Genomic DNA, 20993 nt, shown 5'->3' with positions numbered 1-20993 from the left:
GATCAATTTCAGGCTGGTGCTTCGTTATACCCTCCATATCGTTGTTCCACAGAATCTTTGGGTCGTTGTTCCGTAGCTGGTATCGGCAATGCGTGACTAGATCGTAGTGTTATTACTAAGGTCATCGATAATCTACGAAGTTCTCAACCCAACAAAGGATAATGGACTTCCCGATCATCTACGAAGCTATTATTCCCACTGGAACAAAATGTGGAAGAAATATTACGAAGGACGAAATTCATACTAAATGGGGTTATCCCTTTTTTGAGTTATCGTGCTCGGGAGGGATTTGGTCGCCGCATGGATTTTAGGATGCACAGCCATCTAATAGTGTGAGTGATTGCTCCTGGATGGATAATTTTGAACATGATGAGGTGATGATGAGAGAGATTTATATGGTCATTGTTTGTTTGAAGATGGAGAAGACGAAGTTTTCGGAGTATTAGCGTATTGTTGATAGATAGAAAGAAGTAAATTGAGTTGTTGTTGTAACAGTGTTTATTTTTATGTTTGTATGTTCGTTCTTCTGTTCAATCTGGCTCTGGGTCTATCTACAGTTCCAGGAAAGTGGTTGCTTCGATGGGATGTATCCACTGGATTTAGATGAGTTTGGCGGGGCAGTCGAAAAGGTGTTTTGTGTCGTGCGGGTCCATGCCGCATACTGGGCAGATGTCTTGCACGGCGGGGCCGATTTCCGCCCAATAAGAATTTAGGCGACTGCAATATCCCGAGCGTAGTTGAGCAAAAACTACTCTGGTTTGTCGTGGCAGATGACGCTCCTCAGCTGCGATAGATGGGGGATGTACCCCGAGGACTTTATTCACACTATATTTGCTTATGGCTTTAGCAACTGCATCCTTGTGAATGCTATTTAAACGTGCTTGATATGCCTGTTGATCTAGGCGTTCTCTCCTGTTCGTTGGTCCTCCTGGTATGCCTTAATGTGTCGGGCCTAGCCAGCAGATGGTGATTGGGATGACTGTCACAGTAACACTCGAACAAGTACTGAAAAGAAAGCATCTCATTGTGTTGCTTTGCTGTAAGAATCCTTGCCTCCTTATGTAGATGGTCCAATTAAGACTTGAGGAGGCACCCTGTTGCTGGTCCCAGGGCGGCATTCAATATTTTTCCAATTCGTATCACATGATCCCGGGGACCAGACTGGAGCCGCATAGTTTACCACAGACCGACCTATTGCGTTATATGTGGTCAACAAGGTTTCTTTATCTGCACCCCAAGTGCTGTCGGCTAGGGACTTGAGGACCATGTTCCTTCTTTTCAGTTTGTCGCAGATAGCTGTGGTTTGCGCTCACGACTTGAAAGTAGTGTCGAATGTGCACCTAAAATTGTGGGGCAGTGTGTGGTCGGAATTCTGCTACCGTCGAATATGACATTCAAACTGCGCTGTCCATGTGTTGAAAAGAGTAGCTGTAGATTTTGTGGCGGAAATCTCCATATTCCTCGCATGAAAAAAGGTGGTAAAATCGGTTAAATAGGAGTTCAGTCTCTCACAATCATCCGCATACGTTACGATCTCGATGCCGTCTGGAGGGGGCGGAATACAGGAGAGGTAGTGGTTAAACAGTTCCGGAGATATCAACCCACATTGGGTAACTCCCTGTTTCACTCTACAGGGTTTGGACTTCTTGTTCCTGAGTTCCACGTACGATTGGCGTCCACACATATAGTTGTTCGCTCAATGTACTCAAAGGCTTTTGATAAGTCAATCTCCACCATCACTGTTCTATCATACGGCGGTCTCTGGTTGAGTCCTTCACAAATATATCTGGGCGTGCAGCGCTGTTGTCGTGCTGTGCTGCTTACGGAATCCATGCTGATGATCGCCAACTTGAAAGCTATTCCTAATATTGGGGAGAACTAAGGCCCAAGGGTCTTTGCTACGAGCGACAAAAGCGAAATCGTCCTGTACGATTCAGTTTTGCACCGATTCACCTTGCCTGGCTTCCATAGCGGGCAACCCTGCCCATATTCCAGACTTCGGGAACAATGAGGGTGGCTAGCGACAAGTTAAGAACTTTAGTGAGGTACTCCACTCCCGGCTTATCCATCTGCTTCAGCATTACCATGGAGATTACATCAGGGTCCAACGCTTTGGATGATTGTAAACTGTTGTGGTTCATCCTCGGCAGGAAGAGATCTGATGCGACGTAATACTCTCCTCTTCGCCCTGTCACTCTCGGGGTTCTCGGCAAACTGTCGATTGAAATAACTTGCGCACCTCTTCGGGCCAGTCAACGTAACGTCGAGAAACGTGACTGAGTTCCTATATTCCTTCTTTCCAGGGTTCGAGATTGACTGAACAGTTGCCCACAATTCACTTATACCGGCTCCAATATTGGAACTCTTCAAATGATTTAACCATTTGTTTCGCTTATGCTAGCCGACCAGCCTGTTAACTTCCAGTGTCAGTAGCACATTGGTGGCCGAATAGACTCATAAACCCGTAGATTGGAGGTCCTATTTCACCCTGCTGAAAAGATTGTGCACATCCCTCGATTGTGATTTGTTGGCTCGATGGGCGTTCATAAAAATTCTGTCCCTTGACTGAAAATTTTTTTCACCTGTATCAATTTACCTCAATGGGCGGGGATTTCAATCAGAAATCTTAATCAATCTGCCTCTGTCCTCAAGACTAGAAAAAACACTCTTACTCAAAAGTTGTCTTTGTGTCTCCATGACAAAAGTTACCAATAGACTTTGAGCTACCTTGTGCTAGTTCATATGCAAATTCGTGTCCATGCGGAACTTTACTGCAATCAAGGATAGCTCGAGAATTTATGATCCAAGAGACTTAAAGTCGCGAACATTTGCATCGCATATGAAGATAACCTAGTCTATGCTCCCCAGCCCGTCTAGCAGTTCCTGTGTGACTTTGCCTGGTGCGTCGGGGTCCTCGTACGGCATGTAGGTCGAAGACAGTAGCGAATACACATTATCTCAACTTGTCTCCATTCGATGCGGTGAGCATAGTGTAAGTTTTGCCGCTTAGTTTGCTTATTTTTTATAAAAAAGGCTTAGATCCAGCCGCTACCATCCTATTGCTTCTTTGGAGGGATTTGGAAGTATAACCTTCCTTTCGACTTGTCGATGTCAAGTCCGTCATTCGATTACGATTTGCAAAGTTTGAACAAAATAGGTTACTACCCAGACAGACAGAGGGGTGGACATGGCTAAATCGACTTCAAATTGTCTAAAGCACGTTTGATCTCATTCCACATATAAATTAGCCATAAGCTTAGGGTATAAAAATCCCAATTTCTTTTGAACTTGTTATTGAATATGAACATATACGAAAACTATTCCACACATACACTTAATAGCATTTTGGAATTTGCCCAAACTATATTCAGTAACTAATTTGTTGCTTGTTTATAGCAACATAGCTCGTGCTCTTAAATTAATAACACCTTGCTGCCGTTCATAGATAAACAAAAACTGCCGACAAATAGATAGACAAACTAACATCAGCAGCACAATTGATAATCCAAAAATATGGTTTTATGTTATTTTAGGAATGCCAATCAGAAGAAGGAAAGATGGTCCCAACAAAAAATCCTACAAAAAGAGATCAATTCAGTACCGTGGCAAGAAGGAAACTTTTTCTATGCCTATCTTTTAAACTTTTGGCATAACTTGGTGTAACATTTGAAATAATTTCGATTTTTACTATTGACATCCCTATCTGCATAGTGCTACAGCTGAGAAAAACAAATCAAAGCGTATTTGGTTTACAAACGAAGTGATGATACTTTGCACCATGTCTCTACAAATTTCCATATTTTGTTTTTTGCAATTATAAATCTCGACGAGAGGTCACAAAGTAATTTCTTTAATCGCTTAAGGTCACACTTGCTATTCTGTAATTACGCAGATATGTAGTAGCAACTACTGATAATGGTTTAACGAATACCAAAGCATCCTCCATGACAGAGAGGTAAATGTAATAAATTATCAAAAAAAACAAAACAAATCACTTATGAATTCCACAACTGTTTTCGTTGTGTCAGTTCGTACTTTATACGCTGCGTTCAATCGGTTACGAACCTTTGCTCTACAACAAGTTAATGATCGAAGTCGATGTTTGGTCCTCGATGCGCACTGCATGAGTGTATTCCATCTATCACAACCTGCTCGATATGGTTTCATATGACTTGATCAACTGACCGCAACTTGGCCTTATACATATTGAGATGGTTGAATTTCATGTTGTTTCCAGAAGAAAAATGACACCATTCGTGGTCAAACTGACCACATCCGTTGTCGAGAGTCTATCAACATATTTTGTGGCCGAAATAAGCACGCAGCTGTCAATTTGACAACGAGAAGGTGTGAACGGTTTCGAGAACTGACTGCGTACCGTGGTCAAAGTGAGCACGATTGTGGTCGAAATATTAAAAATTGTGCACGCATATGATCATGTTAACACCATTAATTGTCAGATTCAAATAAATGACAAAAGCCGTGGTCAAAAAAAAAAAAAAAAAAAAAAAAAATTGATCACGCCTGTTCTCATGTTGCAGCCATACGGTGTTGATTTTGATTCGAATTTTTCCCTCTGTGTACCCTCGACCTTTAGGCTAACGAGTGTATATATATGTGCATCATGGAAATAATGGTTTTTAACCCCAAGTATGTTTGGAATAAATGTGTTTCAGACAATTTGGAGTCGATTTAGCCCTGTCCGTCACTCTGTCTGTCTGGCTGGCTGGAGCGCATGATAACTCTTGAACAGACTAACCGATTTGGTCCAAAATTTGGCTTTCGTAATATATTGTCCCAACTTAGTTTAAGTTCTTAGATGGGCCATATCGGTCCACTCCTTTGGGCACCTCTACCACAAAAGTTCAAAATTTTTCTGTAAAATGGTGTGAACGATAACTCTCGAAGAGATCAATCGATTTGGTCCAAACTTTGTACATCGTATTACTCTTTGCAGATAAAAATCGGCTTAGAATATGGACTATATTGGTCCACTCCTTCGGGTACCTCCCACACAAAATTCGGAAGAAGTGAAGTTTTAAAGCTTCTCTCGAATCGTTTTTTGCCCCGAAAGCTGAAAAAAACTGCTATAGAACCATGTGTAGTGGATGCAGCGCACGATAACTCTCCAACGGATAAACCAATTCGATTTGGGATAAAAGTGTTTCCATTCGCACAGGCTGAGGGCATACCCAACATATGGTGATTGGGATGGCTCTCACGGTAGCACCCGAGCAAGTACTGCAATGAAAGTATCTTATTGTGCTGCTGTACTGGAATAATCTTCCTAAATTATTTGGGATTCTATCCCAAATTATATATTGTCATTAGAAACTGTTTTACCTGATAACCACTTCTACACCTTGAAACTTCATTTGGATTATATTTCCAATACAGTGTATAAATATAAAAACCAGAGGCTGCCACACATACTCTCCTTAAAAATATGGGAAAAAAGAATTTTTTGGGCAAAAGCCACGTGCATTACGTCGCATGTATGGATTACATTAATAAATTCAATGTTAGATAGGCTCAACAGGATAAGTTATATGGAGAAAATAGAAAAGGCGCATGCAAGTGAAAATAGATTTTACCTTTTCTGAATCCAAGTGATTTATTCATAATTTTTCTCATAACAACAAATTAGATATATTTAAATATTTTTCTTTATATGAGAATAAAAACCTCTATAACTGTTGCGCGCATCGGCCAATTTGTGAACGCGAACAGATTTAAAACCAGGATTTTTTCCTTACTCTCTATGCCAAAAATTGCAGATGTGCTCGCAAAAAAAATTTAAAATTTTTTCAAATGGAATTGCAAAGAAAATTTGTTTTTACCATATGCACCCCAAGTGCTGTCGGCTAGGGACTTGAGGACCTTGTTCCTACATTTCAGTTTACAATTTTGGGGTAGTTTGTGGTCGAAATTCTGCTACCATCGACCATGACATTGAACTCTGTTCTCACCCCTGCTGTCCATGTGGAGAAAGAGTGTCCGTAGATTTAGTTGCGGATATTTGCATATTCCATGAGTGGAAAAGGTGGTAAGATTAGATAAATAGGAATTCAGCCTTTCACAAATGTTATCAGGGAACATTGTCAAATGCTTTTGACAAGTCAAGCGCCATCATCACTGTTCTATCACACGGCTTGCTCTGGTTGCGTGGAAATCATACTGTGGTTATCATACTGTGCTGCTTACGGAACGCATGCTGATAATCAGCAATAGGATGGCCATATCTAACGCTGGAGAGGATTATAAACTCATGAGTCTTTGCTACGGGCAACAAAAGCCAAATCGGTCTGTATGACAAGTCATATGTTTGCTGCCATACTTGTCTGGCTTCAGTAGCGAGACCAATTTGTCCATTTTCCAGACTTCGGGAACAATGCGGGTGGCTAGCGACAGCTTGAGAACTTTTGTGAGATACTCGATTACCGGCTTATCCATCTGTTTCCGCATTACCATGTAGATGGCATTAGGGCCCAAGGCTTTGGACAATTTAGCGTTCCTGATGACATTCGCAACTTCATCTATTGCAAATTGTGGTGGTGCCTCGTTTGCTGGTAGGGCTCTTCTTATACGGCGCAGCACACTCATCTTCGCCCTATCACTCTCGGAGTTCTGTCGATTAAAATAACTTGCTCACCTCTTCGGGCCAGTCAACGCAATGTTGCCAAACGTGACTGAGGTCCTATCTTCCTCCTTTCCAGGGTACGAGAGTGGCTTCACAGTTGCCCACAATTCACTTATACCGACTCCAAATGTGTCAACTCTTTACATCATTTAACCACTTTTTCCGCTTATGTTAACTCCCAGTTTCGGCTCCCTGACTATAGGGTCACTGGGGTTGGTGGGCCAAAGCTCATCACGCTAATTTGCTAATCCCGTTGCCTCCCTCTGCTGGGAAATTTGGTCTATGGTAATATTCCATATATGTGCCTGATATTCGCGAGCGGCTGCAGCAGTGATGATGTCTCAGAACGTTCTTTCTGCTACCCTAATATTAGAAGGGTTGGGCAGATCTCTGAAGCGGTGATTAGTGAACTCTATGAAACTAGGCCAATTAGCTTTCCCATTATTGATGATAGTGCAGCGTTCAAAGGTGATGAAATCGGGCGGTCTGAGGATGGGGACAATTATGGGCAGATGGAGCCGGGTTGTCAGCTGACTTAATTTTTCAGACCAGTAGTGGGATTCTGTAACTTTTTTTGCAGTTACCGACAAAAATCGGTAAATTAAAACGCAAAATTATGAATGAAAAGTTGAAGTAAAAGATGACAACACTTGCGGTATCGGTATACGCAGAAAAATATATGTATGTTAGAAATATGTTTGGATCCAAACAAATATTTGTTTGGGACTGATTGCAAACAAATATTTGGATCCAAACATAATTTGTTTGAGTTTATGACCTTAGTATTATGTATTCAATAATAGTGGTTTTCACTGGGCTGATTAGGTCAATTGTTCGATGGAATAAATAAAACTAATTTATTTCATGATCAACTCAACGTTTCGTTGGCCTTTTTCCAACTTCATCAGGAGTTTTTATTTGAAAATCAATTAGTTTATTGTAACATGATTATTAATTATGTTCATTTTTATAAAAAACTGGACTTCACAAGACAGATATTTGTATAATTTAAAAAATAATCAATAATAATGTGTATAATAAAAAAAAAATATTGCAGCAAAAGACTTAACCTATGTGTATCACAGAACTGTACTTCAAAAATTAAAAAAGCAGGCTGAGCCCGGCTGGGATTTGAACCCACGTCCTTAAAAACATATCAAAAAAATGTTGTCACGGCGTGTTAGCGTTCAAAGCTAAAACTCATAACTTCAAAGGCAGTCGTGAAGAAAATACATTTCTGTGGCCAAGTATCCGCGTAAATGTATAAAAACATTTGCATTTGAAAAACGATAAGTTCTAGGACAGAGAAGCCATTACATAGTCGATACGTCCGAAGATTTGCTTTACCACCAATGAAACCAGGTAACGTAATTTGGTGACTATGTGGGTTCGAGTCCTTGGCTATCCTTTTTCACTTGCAAATAATTTCCGATCATCAAGCTTAACTCTAAACGAGAAAATTAATAAAAAATAATTTATTTGTGTTCAAACAAATATATGTTTGCAACATTTTGTAACATATCTCAATTCAATATGTTTGACTGTAATGTTTTTTTTTGTGTTAGAACATATATTTTATTGGGTGGAGAGGAATTTTGTCAAAGAGAGAGAGAGAGAGAATATCAACAGGGCTCTCGCAGCTGCGATATATTGGTTTATAATAAAGAGCTGTGTGCATGGTGTAATGCGTAAAACACGTGTGTTTCGTGCTTTTTTTGTTTTTAACCAACGTAGCAAGCGAAGAGGAAAAGGAAAAAATGGTATTAATTATATTAATCCTTTTTCATCAGTGTTCTAGAGAACATAGTTGAGTAAAGACGGTAAAGTGAGTGAATAAATCAGTGTTTTGTCTTTTCTTAAAGAAATTGTGCTTTTTAGTAAATTAAATGTCTAATACATTTTACAATTGAATCAAAAAGTGAATGAAAATATTTTATTTGACAAGGAAGAAATTGCATTTAATATTGGTAATTACATCAATACATTTTTCATATACATACATACATCACGGTGCTCTTGAATCAAATTTAAATGGAAAGTGCTTACACCTGGGAAGTTTTTGTGACTTCTGAAACAGCAATGTTCATAGATGAGAAAAATCCAAAAACAAGAAAAAATCGCTGGATTTTCGCGGGATTTTTAAATAAATCGCGGTCAAAATTCACATTTTTAGGTGTTTTTTATGTTTTCACGATTTTGCTTGGAAACCGCAAGTCCAATCGAAATGGTGCTAAAGAAAAAGTTGTAGCTGCGAAAATTCTCTACATGATTGACGTTTATGATTTATTCTCAGGCTGTACCATTTTGAGATAAAGAAGCTCAGTTTACATTTTTAAGTTTTTTTGTTAGGGTTTCAGGATTTTGCTTAAATAGCAAGTCTTATCTGCATGGGACCTGAGAAAATCTTATAGCTGTGAAAATTGTCTACAAGACTGGCTTATGTAATTGTTCCTAGATTGTACCACTCTTTTAGATATATAAATTTAAGTTGGGAAATTGCAGTCATGACATTGTTTTATAAGGAGACGATACAGAATTGAATTGAATTTGAATTGTCCCAATTTCAACTTCTATATCTCAAAAGTTGTAAAACCTACGAAAATATCATTTTGATAGCTACAACATTTTCTTTATTCCCATTTTGATGGGACTTGCGGTTTCCAAGCAAAATCGCAAAAACCTAAACAACCATTAAAAATGTCAACTTGAATCGCGATTTATTTAAAAAGCGCTCCGGCGATTTTTTTCTTTTTGATTTTTCTCTTCAAGAGCACCGTGACATATGTGTATTTATAAAATATGGATATACTTATTTATTACATTATATAATCATTTGATTCCAGATTCCGATTTCCCGATGATGATTTCAACTTTGAAAAAAATGTGTTTTATTTCACAACTAAGAAGAAGCGTTCAACGATGTTTCTATATAAATTTTTATTTTTAAAACTGCGGCTAATTTATTTCATTCAGTTTTTCTTTTATTAAAGTGTGTTATGTTTCTCCTTGGAATTTTGTATGTATCTATGTGTATTTGTGGCTTTGCTTTTTTTCTATGCCCTTCAATAAAAAACACCCCCACTTATAAATGTGTTTACATGTTAGAAATAGCCAGTTAGCGCTTGCTGAGAGCAAGTGAGCATACATTTCAATGTGTTTCACATTGACATTTACGCTCCCTTGCTCTCAGAAAGCGCCCACTGGTGCATGTGTGTGTTTGCACCCAAACATATATTTGTTTGCAGGAACCAAACATATGTTATATTTGGGACTGCTTGCAAACAAATATATGTTTGCTGCAAAATATTTTTGGGACATATGTTAGAGAGGCCATTTTTTTCTGTGTGTAGGGGTAAGCGACAACTCCATTTTGGTCGGCAACTTATCGACAAAAGTCGTTAATTATCGAAATTAAATGCAAATAAAATGCAGGTATCGATAATTGTTGGTAATTCTGTCGTTAACTAGTTACAGTATCGCACTACAGGTGACACTGGTCTGGTAAGGGTGTCCTCATTGACCGTGCAGCCAGTGATGCCAGATTTGCCGATTTATCGGAATTTTGCCGATTTTTAGTCCAAGAAAATAGAAATGCCGATTTGCCGATTTTACCCCTAAAATGCCGATATTTCCTATTATGTCCAAATTTATTAAACATATTTTAGTCTTGCCACATTCTTCAGCAAATGTGGAAAGAGTTTCTAGCCAAGTAAATTTAAATAAAAACAAGTAAAAAATTATCAGTCGACAGAGATATACCCTCAGCCTGTGTATATTGAAACCATTTTTCCCAGGGGGTTTTAAAATTTTGGGCGTTTGACAAAAATGTTGATTAGGATTAAAGATCAAAAGTTTTGCGGAGGAGATACTAAAAGGAATGGATCGACATTGACCATTATGGAAGTGGATCTCCAGCCACTACATATGGTGCCCATGGGGTTTTCACACCCTTCGAGCTGTTTGCTCAAGAAGTATGGACTTGCCCCTGAAAAAACGTTTACCATCGTAATTGAGGTAGCGAATGCAAGTTGCTTCAATTAAAATCAAAGTGATTCGAGAGCAGGTCTTAAAGTGAACTTATCCGAAATTTTGTGTGAGAGGTACCCGAAGGAGTGGACAAATATAGTTCATATTCCAACCTTGTCTATATCTTGTATATTTATTTATTTATTTATTTATCAACTTTACAATAATTCTAAGCCATCGGGCCAATTTAAATGAATTACATTATATTACATATGTGTATGTTATCACTACTCAGAGTGCATATAAAACTAGGTATATGATATAATCCTATAATTACAAATACTCCAAGCCATAAGGCTAAAAAAAATACAAATATTTATATTCCCACTACTCAAACGTAAGAAAAGATTAAAAAAAATGTAAAAAAAATAAACTATAGATAATAATAAGGTTATAACCCTTCATATTTGAACTGACAGTTAAAAATAAGTGAGATCACTAAAATAATAAAAAAAAACAATTTGGCGTTCATCAAACGATGGAAAGAGAAAGTATCTGAGCTTCAGAGTAGGTGTTGCAGAAGATGTCTTGAGAAAGAAGCTGGTGAAATATTAAATACTTTTAAATTGTTGGGCAAAATATTATATAGCCGCGCTACTCTTACTTCGAATGAACTATCCATTAAAAAAAATAGCACTAGAAATATTCAATTGGCTCCTTCTTGTAAAAGTGGAGAAGTTGAACAAAGACATTAAAAAAGTAGGACATTGGTTACGAACCAACTTATAGAAAAACACCAGTAATCGAAGTTTTATAAAATTTGGAAAAGAGGTCCCTAGTAATTTAATGGTATATGCCGTAAACATAGCGAACTACTCTATTAATTGCGAGCGTAATCAAGTCAATAATTCCCTGACCTGCACCAGTGTAAACCTCCAAGCAGTACAAAACAGTAGGCAGAACTAGACTATGAGCCAGACGATATCTAACACTCATGGGCAAATATAGATCTACCATATCAACATGACGGTTAAAGCTAAGTTTATCATCCAACAAGATGCCTAGAATGCTCACTTCATGTACAAACTCAATAATTGTGTTGCTATATTTCAATGTCAGATCATGAACCGGAACAGTGGAGAAACACAGGGCTTTAGTCTTTGACGGATTGATGTTCAAATTGTTATCTGACATCCAAGAGTACAAAACTGACATAACCAGATCAATTTTTGATTGAAGAACTGGTAAAAATCTGACCTCACCAACAAAAAGCAAGTTAATATCGTCCGCATATGCAAACGGCATGCACCAACTCTGCAGCTTGGGAAATAGGTCATTAATGAACAGTATAAACAAAAGTGGACCCAACACCGATCCTTGGGGTACTCCACTTTTAACCGGAAGAATGCCACTATACCTCCCACCAGCACATACAACCTGCTTTCTGTTCGTTAGATAAGACATAAGGAGCTTACAAGCATTATTAGAAAATCCATACAAAACACTCAGCTTGGTTAGCAATAATGCATGATCGACACGATCAAAAGCTTTTTCTAGGTCAAGAGCAACTAGGACATAGATTTTAGAACCACCAAAATTAGACCTTACACGGTCAGTTAAACCAAGTAGGAGAGAAGCCGAACTTCTATTCCTACGAAAGCCACATTGTGCATCATGAAGGGAAGAATTACTATCTAAAAATGCAGATATCTGAAATTTGAGGCAGTATTCCACAATTTTAGAACAAACTGGCAGTATGGAAATAGGCCGAAAACTATTAATATCATGGATAGCTCCCTTCTTTACAACAGGAACAATCTTAGATACTTTCCAAGCTGTGGGGAAAGTTGAAGTCATTAGTATGATATTGACAAAATAAAGCAAGTGCCTAGAGATCGCTGTATAAATACGTTTCCAAAACTTCGATGATAAACCATCAAGGCCAGCTGCATTAGATTTAATAGACATAAAAGCTTTATCCAATTCTAAAGAGTCAATGCAACGAAATGAAAAGTTGCCATAATCAGGATTAGGGTTATATTGAAAAGTCGAATTTATATTAATTTGGTTATTTACAAAGATACTATTAAGTTCTTCAGGGCTTACATCGCAGTCATAACATTTATCAGCAGCTACACCAGTAGACCTCAGCAATCTCCAAAAATCTTTACCACTGCTCGCACTATCAAATAGAGTGGAGTGGGCCGTTCTCTTTGCCTTACGGACAATCGACTTTGCTTTATTACGGGCCTTGCAAAAAATTTTCCAATTTGCACTACTTTTGTTTCTCGTATACTCACGAAACGCAATGTCACGCAAGGACGTAAAATAATCAATATCTCTAGACTTATACCACTCATTATTATTCGGTCGATATTTAGGTATCCTTTTAACGGGAAAAATACTGTGAACTTCACTAATGCAAGATTCAAAACGACTCCAAAGCGTATCTACATCAAAAAAATTATACAGTGTAGAAAAATTGACAGAAGAAATATGATCGTGCAGTGTGTCTTGGCTTACAGCACCATAATCGATATATTCAATATATTCCCGCACGGAGTTCACTAACCTATCAACCGATAAAAATATAAAAGAGTGATCAGATATACCAGGACATATAAATTGATCAGACACCAAAACAGACTCTGGATTACTGACAAGAAAGAAGTCTAAAAGCGATTCAGAATTGTGTGCAGCGCTATAATGAGTGGGAATAGAGTTATGAATAATAGAAGCATTTAATCTTATACAAGAATTCCGAACAATTGTAGACGTATCAATGTCAAAAAGATTACTATTGAAATCCCCCATTATAACATACTCAGGATAGCGCACCAAAAAATCAGATACCTTATGCTCGAAATCAGAAAAGTTACCGTGAGGTAAATATACTACTCCAACTAGAAACTTCCGACCACCATCCAACAATTCAACAAACAGATATTCGACATTGCTATTACCATCACTTTTATGCACAACATTAAATTTCAATGTATCCAAAATAAACAAAGCAACGCCTCCCCCACGTTGCGCAAGACGATCATTTCTGACGCAAGAGTAGCCCGTCAAACCAATTTTACTCGAAGGAATGTGTGGTTTAAGCCACGTCTCACTAACACCAACAACTTTCAACAAACTATCTTCCACCACATTTCTCACCTCAGACATTTTAGCTGACCTACAAGACAGGTTAAAACTACGACAATTGAAATGCCCGATATTAAGGCTATTGCTGAGACCACCAAATGATGAACGCAAATAGGAATTATCATGAATAACATTGCCAAGGTTACAAGAATTCATATCAATGATGGAGAAATTGAAGAAATATATAAAAGCGGAAATAAAGACAATAAAAATAATTATTCTCGAAAACTGCAATCAAACACTACACCACTACTCCCACACTAGGCGTGGAAACATTATCGCCAGACGCGCCAAAATAGCGCTCTAATTCAAGAGCATCCAATACTAGCGGTTCAGAGGAAGAATTAGCTGTGACTTTAACCTTAGGCAGGTCGCCATTAATTAGAACATATTTATCTATCCGGTTCTCTCGTCGCAACCTCCGACATTTATAAACCAGCTGAGCAGCCGGTGGAGTTAGGTGATCATTTAAATAAATCCGTGACATGCCACCACTAACAACCACATCCTTTAGGAGAATCGATTTACAACGGTGAAATTTAGCCATTATAGTATCCCTAGTGTGAACCGAAATGAATTTCACCAGCACAGACTTTCCACCATACACGTAACAACAATGGTTAATGTCACTTGCCTGGATTCCAACCCCACATAAACTTACTATCTTAATGATAGGATCACGAAGGTCGACAATACCTCTAGGTAGGCCATTGATTAATATGTTCGAACGATTCATACGCCTTTCGTTAACATAGTTATCCCGTTGAAATCGGGAAAATTTATCAAAGGAATCGGACTTAAGCTTAGCTAAATTACGCTGACACTCATCCACATTGGTATCAGTTATGCGTAAGGACGCCATAAATTCCGATCGAAAACTACCCACCACATCATTCACCATAGCTTCGAAACTTGTCATACACTGTTGTATGTGATCATCTATCTGTTTCTTCATAGATGCCTCAAAGTCCGACATAAACTGTTGCATACGATCATCAAGGTTTTGCTTTAAGGATTTAGCCAACTCATCAAACAAAGACTGCACAGGTACATTACGATGGACCCGATCACCAGCATTTACGGAGCCATTAGAATCACAATTTACGGAGCTTCTTGAAGCTTCCCCATTAGAACCACGACTGCTACAAGGCATTTGAACAGCCAAAGATGTCCTAGACGGTAGTTTACAGGCTGCACAGGTATACTTCAAAGTTGGTTTTGTCTTTAAATCCTGTATGGAGATATTTATACATTTCGGGTGAAAATATCTATTACATTTCATGCACCCCACTCTGTACGTTCCTTTTGTGGTGGCTTTGTCGCACAATGGACATTTGTGACATGACACAGCTTTGCTTGGTGCCATAACAATAACGGCGGCAGAAAAGTAAACAAACAAGATGTGAGTGTATTAGCGAATGTGTGTAATACAAAGCAGCAATCCACAGCTCCACCAAAAATTAATTAATATTGACTGACAGCAAATAATTTACACAGCAACTCCAAACATTAGCAAAAATGTCAATGTTCAAGAACACCACGAACAAAATATATTGGTGTAAAACGATTTTAAACTACACAAAAATCAACTTTTAATAATTTCTTCAAGAGCGCGTAAAAAAGTCAGCTGCTCATGGTAGGGATCTTAAAGTCGGTTGAGGATTTGTAAAGTATGGACCAATTCGGCCACTCCCTTTAAGAGTTACCATACCAACAATTTTTCCGAACATTTTTGAACTTTTGTGGGGGAGGTACCTGAAGGTGTGGACCGATATGGCTTATCTTCGAACTTAAACTATGTTTGGACAAAATATTACTAAGGCCAAATGCTGGACCGAATCGGCAGATCCGTTCTAGAGTTATCTTGCGCTCCAACCACTTCACACGGCGTCATAGGAGTCTTTGCAACTTTTATGCTATTTTCTCAGAAAGTGTGGACTTGCCCCTAATGAAACTTGTACCGTCGTATGGGGGGCAGTAAATACAAGTCGTTAAAACAAAAATCAAAGCGATTCGAGAGATGGCCCCAAACTGAACTTTTCCGAAATTGTGTGTGGGAGGTTCCCGAAGGAGTGGACCGATTGAGTACGTATTGGAACCTCATCTAAGTCTGGTAAACATTTCACGATGTGCAAAGTATGGACCAAATAGGTTACTCCCTTTAAGAGTTATCGTACGCACAAATTTTCCGAACATTTTCGAACTTTTGTGGGAGAGGTACCTGAAGGAGTGGACCGATATTGCCCATCTTCGAACTTAAACTAAGTTTGGACAAAATATTACGAAAGCCAAACCTTGGAAAAATCGGCTCAACCGTTCGAGAATTATCGTGCGCACCAGTCAGGCAGACAGACAGACGGGCGGACATTGCTAAATCGACTCCAAATTGTCTGAAACACATTTCGTGGTTGTTGGTTTATGAATTGTTAATTGTTTTGTTGCACCTAACATTTTATTTTTTAACTTATGCTTATTAAATATAGCATTAATTTGAACTGAAATAAACGTTATTTAATTTGCCGATTTTGGCACCCGAAAAGTGCCGATTTTCGACCAAACTTATCTGGCATCCCTGCGTGCAGCACGTAGAGTTATCAATCTGCTAAGACAGCAATATAACCCTCTGGTCGTTTCCGACGACCGAATGCCACAATTCATGATGTGCATAAGTTCAGCAACTCTACCTCGGCAGTTCCGCACCTGACTGCTACCCTCATACATTCCATGGTCTGGTAAGGGCATTCTCCTCCTCAGAGATGAACAGGGCGAGTGAGCGCCTTTCATCTCACCGTGTTCATATCAGATTTAGATCAACCTAATTCCATCATATGTATCTCCACGTGTTTTATTTTCACTTTTTTAATCATCAACATATTTCTACAGAAATTCGAATTCGTTGAATTTTCAATTTTTAACCTTGTCTATCTTCATCTATTTCACACCACTTCGTTTTTCCGACTAATTGCAGTTTTGTGTATCTTTACCTTTAGTGGGAATTATTCCAAACCACAGCAGCCAATTGTAAAAAAAAAACAAAAACTTAAGAAAATAAAGCAAAACTCAAGGTCGGTCGGTTGGTCGAACAACAATGAGGTGGCGGCATCTGTGCTAAATCTGAATTGGAAATAGCACGAGAGAATAGAAAGAAAACATTAAACGCATTTTTTTCTGCTTAGTTAAATGAAAATGTAAATATTTAGACAAATAAATTAAGAATTAGAAACGGGTGATGGGTGTTGTTGTTAAATCGTTTGTTGTTGTTTGTTTTTCGACGTTGTTAATTGTTTTATTATCTAAATAATGTAAATGCTAGAAAACTATAAACTATACAAAGCTGTATAAGAAACTAATTCCAAAATATAGAATGCAATGGACTGTGGTAAGGACACAGCGAAAGGGATAGAGTTGGGTTCGTTTTTTTTTAAAGTGGGAAAGGTTTTTTCCACGATTTTCCACAACTTTTGATTTTGTACGCTCGAGGTATTTCGGTAGTATTCATAAGAATGCAAGTGCACTACTTTAGTGGCGAAGAACACTTTGGGCGTACGGACGTATTTAGGTCTAGGTGTTATACAAATTCGTTAAGATTAATATTTTTACTTTTTAAGTATGAAAATGAAAGGTATACGTTAGGGTATCACCGGTTCTACATTGTCCATTCCTTAGTTTATTTATATTTTTATCTTTTGCTTCCTTATCACTTCTTCGAAAAATGTATATATGTATTGGCGGAAATTGAATGGTAACAATGTAAGACGTTTTTTGCCTTGGTGGTCACATAAAGTAATTTACTTTGCCCCTAGCCAACCAACCAACCATCCAGCACACATGTTCTCACTTATCTATGGCCGATGAAAAATAAATACAACAACTTTTTATGGGTCATAGAAGTTGTATAAAAATTACCGATATACATAAATATCTTTTTGTCAGTTTACAACCCATTCTTAAGTGGTGGGCTATGAAGGTGTAGGCAGGCTGTCAAGTGCTCATATTCACGTTCCCATACAAAACGCTGTGCTGCACTTCATTTACTGAAGTAACAGCATTTATCGTCGAAGAAGAATTAGAAAAGGAAAATAACAAAAGACAGCTGGTAACCATATCAGGGCCAAGGAACACAAGGTCATTTGGGAATTCCCATTTGTTAGACTCGAAGAAAATTCTTTGTTAATTAATTGGGTGAGAATTTTATGAACAATTTTTAATGTTATTTTTTTAAAGAAACTTCAAAAACGAGATTTGAGTGATTATAATTTTTAGTTTCGAATCAATTTCAGTTGAATCAAGTTGGATAATTCTTCATTTACTGGAGAAACAGCATTTATCGTCAAAGAAGAATTAGAAGCAAAATTAAAAAAAAAAACGAAAAATAACAAAGCTGGTAACCATATCAGGGCCAAGCAACACAAGGTCATTTGGGAATTCCCATTTGTTAGACTCGAAGAAAATTCTTTGTTAATTAATTGGGTGAGAATTTTATGAACAATTTTTAATGTTATTTTTTTAAAGAAACTTCAAAAAAAGAGATTTTAATGTTTATAATTTTTATTTTCGAATCAATTTCAGTCCAATCAAGTTGGATAATTAATGTCAATATTTTAGGGAAAAGTTTTGGCCACTATAGGTTGTTAAACATGAGTTTTCTAATTTTTTTTTAATTTCTTCAGGCAAAAAGCATCTACAGAAGCACCTTTTCTTTTAGAAAGGGTCTATAGAAGCACCCTTTCTTTTAGAAAGGGTCTATAGAAGCACCCTTTCTTTTAGAAAGGGTCTATAGAAGCACCCTTTCTTTTAGAAAGGGTCTATAGAAGCACCCTTTCTTTTAGAAAGGGTCTATAGAAGCACCCTTTCTTTTAGAAAGGGTCTATAGAAGCACCCTTTCTTTTAGAAAGGGTCTATAGAAGCACCCTTTCTTTTAGAAAGGGTCTATAGAAGCACCCTTTCTTTTAGAAAGGGTCTATAGAAGCACCCTTTCTTTTAGAAAGGGTCTATAGAAGCACCCTTTCTTTTAGAAAGGGTCTATAGAAGCACCCTTTCTTTTAGAAAGGGTCTATAGAAGCACCCTTTCTTTTAGAAAGGGTCTATAGAAGCACCCTTTCTTTTAGAAAGGGTCTATAGAAGCACCCTTTCTTTTAGAAAGGGTCTATAGAAGCACCCTTTCTTTTAGAAAGGGTCTATAGAAGCACCCTTTCTTTTAGAAAGGGTCTATAGAAGCACCCTTTCTTTTAGAAAGGGTCTATAGAAGCACCCTTTCTTTTAGAAAGGGTCTATAGAAGCACCCTTTCTTTTAGAAAGGGTCTATAGAAGCACCCTTTCTTTTAGAAAGGGTCTATAGAAGCACCCTTTCTTTTAGAAAGGGTCTATAGAAGCACCCTTTCTTTTAGAAAGGGTCTATAGAAGCACCCTTTCTTTTAGAAAGGGTCTATAGAAGCACCCTTTCTTTTAGAAAGGGTCTATAGAAGCACCCTTTCTTTTAGAAAGGGTCTATAGAAGCACCCTTTCTTTTAGAAAGGGTCTATAGAAGCACCCTTTCTTTTAGAAAGGGTCTATAGAAGCACCCTTTCTTTTAGAAAGGGTCTATAGAAGCACCCTTTCTTTTAGAAAGGGTCTATAGAAGCACCCTTTCTTTTAGAAAGGGTCTATAGAAGCACCCTTTCTTTTAGAAAGGGTCTATAGAAGCACCCTTTCTTTTAGAAAGGGTCTATAGAAGCACCCTTTCTTTTAGAAAGGGTCTATAGAAGCACCCTTTCTTTTAGAAAAGGGGTCTATAGAAGCACATTTTCTTTTAGAAAGGGTCTATAGAAGCACCCTTTCTTTTAGAAAAGGGGTCTATAGAAGCACATTTTCTTTTAGAAAGGGTCTATAGAAGCACCCTTTCTTTTAGAAAAGGGGTCTATAGAAGCACATTTTCTTTTAGAAAGGGTCTATAGAAGCACATTTTCTTTTAGAAAGGGTCTATAGAAGCACATTTTCTTTTAGAAAGGGTCTATAGAAGCACCCTTTCTTTTAGAAAAGGGGTCTATAGAAGCACATTTTCTTTTAGAAAGGGTCTATAGAAGCGCCCTTTCTTTTAGAAAGGGTCTATAGAAGCACCCTTTCTTTTAGAAAGGGTCTATAGAAGCACCCTTTCTTTTAGAAAGGGTCTATAGAAGCACCCTTTCTTTTAGAAAGGGTCTATAGAAGCACCCTTTCTTTTAGAAAGGGTCTATAGAAGCACCCTTTCATTCAGAAACGGTCTATAGGAGCGCCCTTACATTCAGAAAGGGTCTATAAAAGCACCCTTTCATTCAGAAACGGTCTATAGAAGCGCCCTTTATTGAAGTAAAGTCAGGTCTAAAAAGGGAATATTAAAATATGCCTGGTTCTTTTTCGCCATGTTAGATTTATTTTATATTCGGGACTGTCTTAGTTATTTTTTAACTTTTAACTTTAACAACAACAACGTTTATTATTATTAATATGTCATTTCCGTCTTCTTTGTTCTGTTTTTTAGGTGAAAAATGTTATACGACCGCGTTATTATTCCTCGGAACTGGGAATACGTGAGAAAATCTTTATTGGCGTTATGACAACGCAAGACAACATTAATACCCTTGCAACGGCCATAAATCGTACCACCGCCCATCTGGTGAATCGCATTAAATTCTTTATCAATGCCGATAATGTGAAGACGAATTACAAACTCAAGAATATTGTGGGATTTACCGATACCCGGGAGAATTTACGACCATTTCATGTCATTAAATATATTGCCGATAATTATCTGGATGATTATGACTATTTCCTCATCATACAGGATAATGTGTATGTGGATGCGCGGAAACTTAAGAAAATGCTCTATCACATGAGTATAACATTCGATTTGTATATGGGTACAAAATCGGAGTCAATCAATTATGGCAGTTATGGAGCCAATGATCACATGGGCCCTGTCGCGGCGGCACAACGCCAGCCATTGGAAGGTGGTGAAGATGGTGCGGCGGCGGCAGCAGCAGCACCAGAAGCTGCCGCCGGTGATGAATTTCGCATGCTAAGTGATCGAAATTATTGTGATTTAAATGCTGGTATCCTATTGAGCAGTAGTGTTATACGGAAAATGCGTAACAATCTGGATTGGTGTGTTCGAAATGGTATTACGAATGTTCATAGCATTAATATTGGACGTTGTGTCAAGTATTCAAGCAATCTGCCGGGATGTCAGGAGGTATTTCAGGTGAGTTTGACGAAATAAAAA

The 20993-nt window shown here is 38.0% G+C and overlaps 1 protein-coding gene across 4 annotated transcripts in view; it reads left to right on the top strand.

The window, feature by feature from the left end:
- Positions 1–20993, top strand: part of Chpf (Chondroitin polymerizing factor) — a 129813-nt gene that overhangs the window by 41325 nt on the left and 67495 nt on the right. For all 4 annotated transcript variants that reach the window (XM_073973858.1, XM_073973857.1, XM_073973855.1 and 1 more), the window contains one exon: positions 20253–20972. In XM_073973858.1, coding sequence (XP_073829959.1) covers positions 20253–20972 — 720 coding nt within the window. The remainder of the gene's footprint in view (positions 1–20252; positions 20973–20993) is intronic.

This window comes from Musca autumnalis, unplaced genomic scaffold (assembly GCF_047663935.1).
Source record: "Musca autumnalis isolate F117 unplaced genomic scaffold, ASM4766393v1 scaffold_3, whole genome shotgun sequence".
In the NCBI taxonomy this organism is placed as follows: Eukaryota; Metazoa; Arthropoda; class Insecta; order Diptera; family Muscidae; genus Musca; species Musca autumnalis.
Note: the sequence above shows the minus strand (reverse complement) of the source record. Positions and strands in the feature narration are given on the sequence as shown.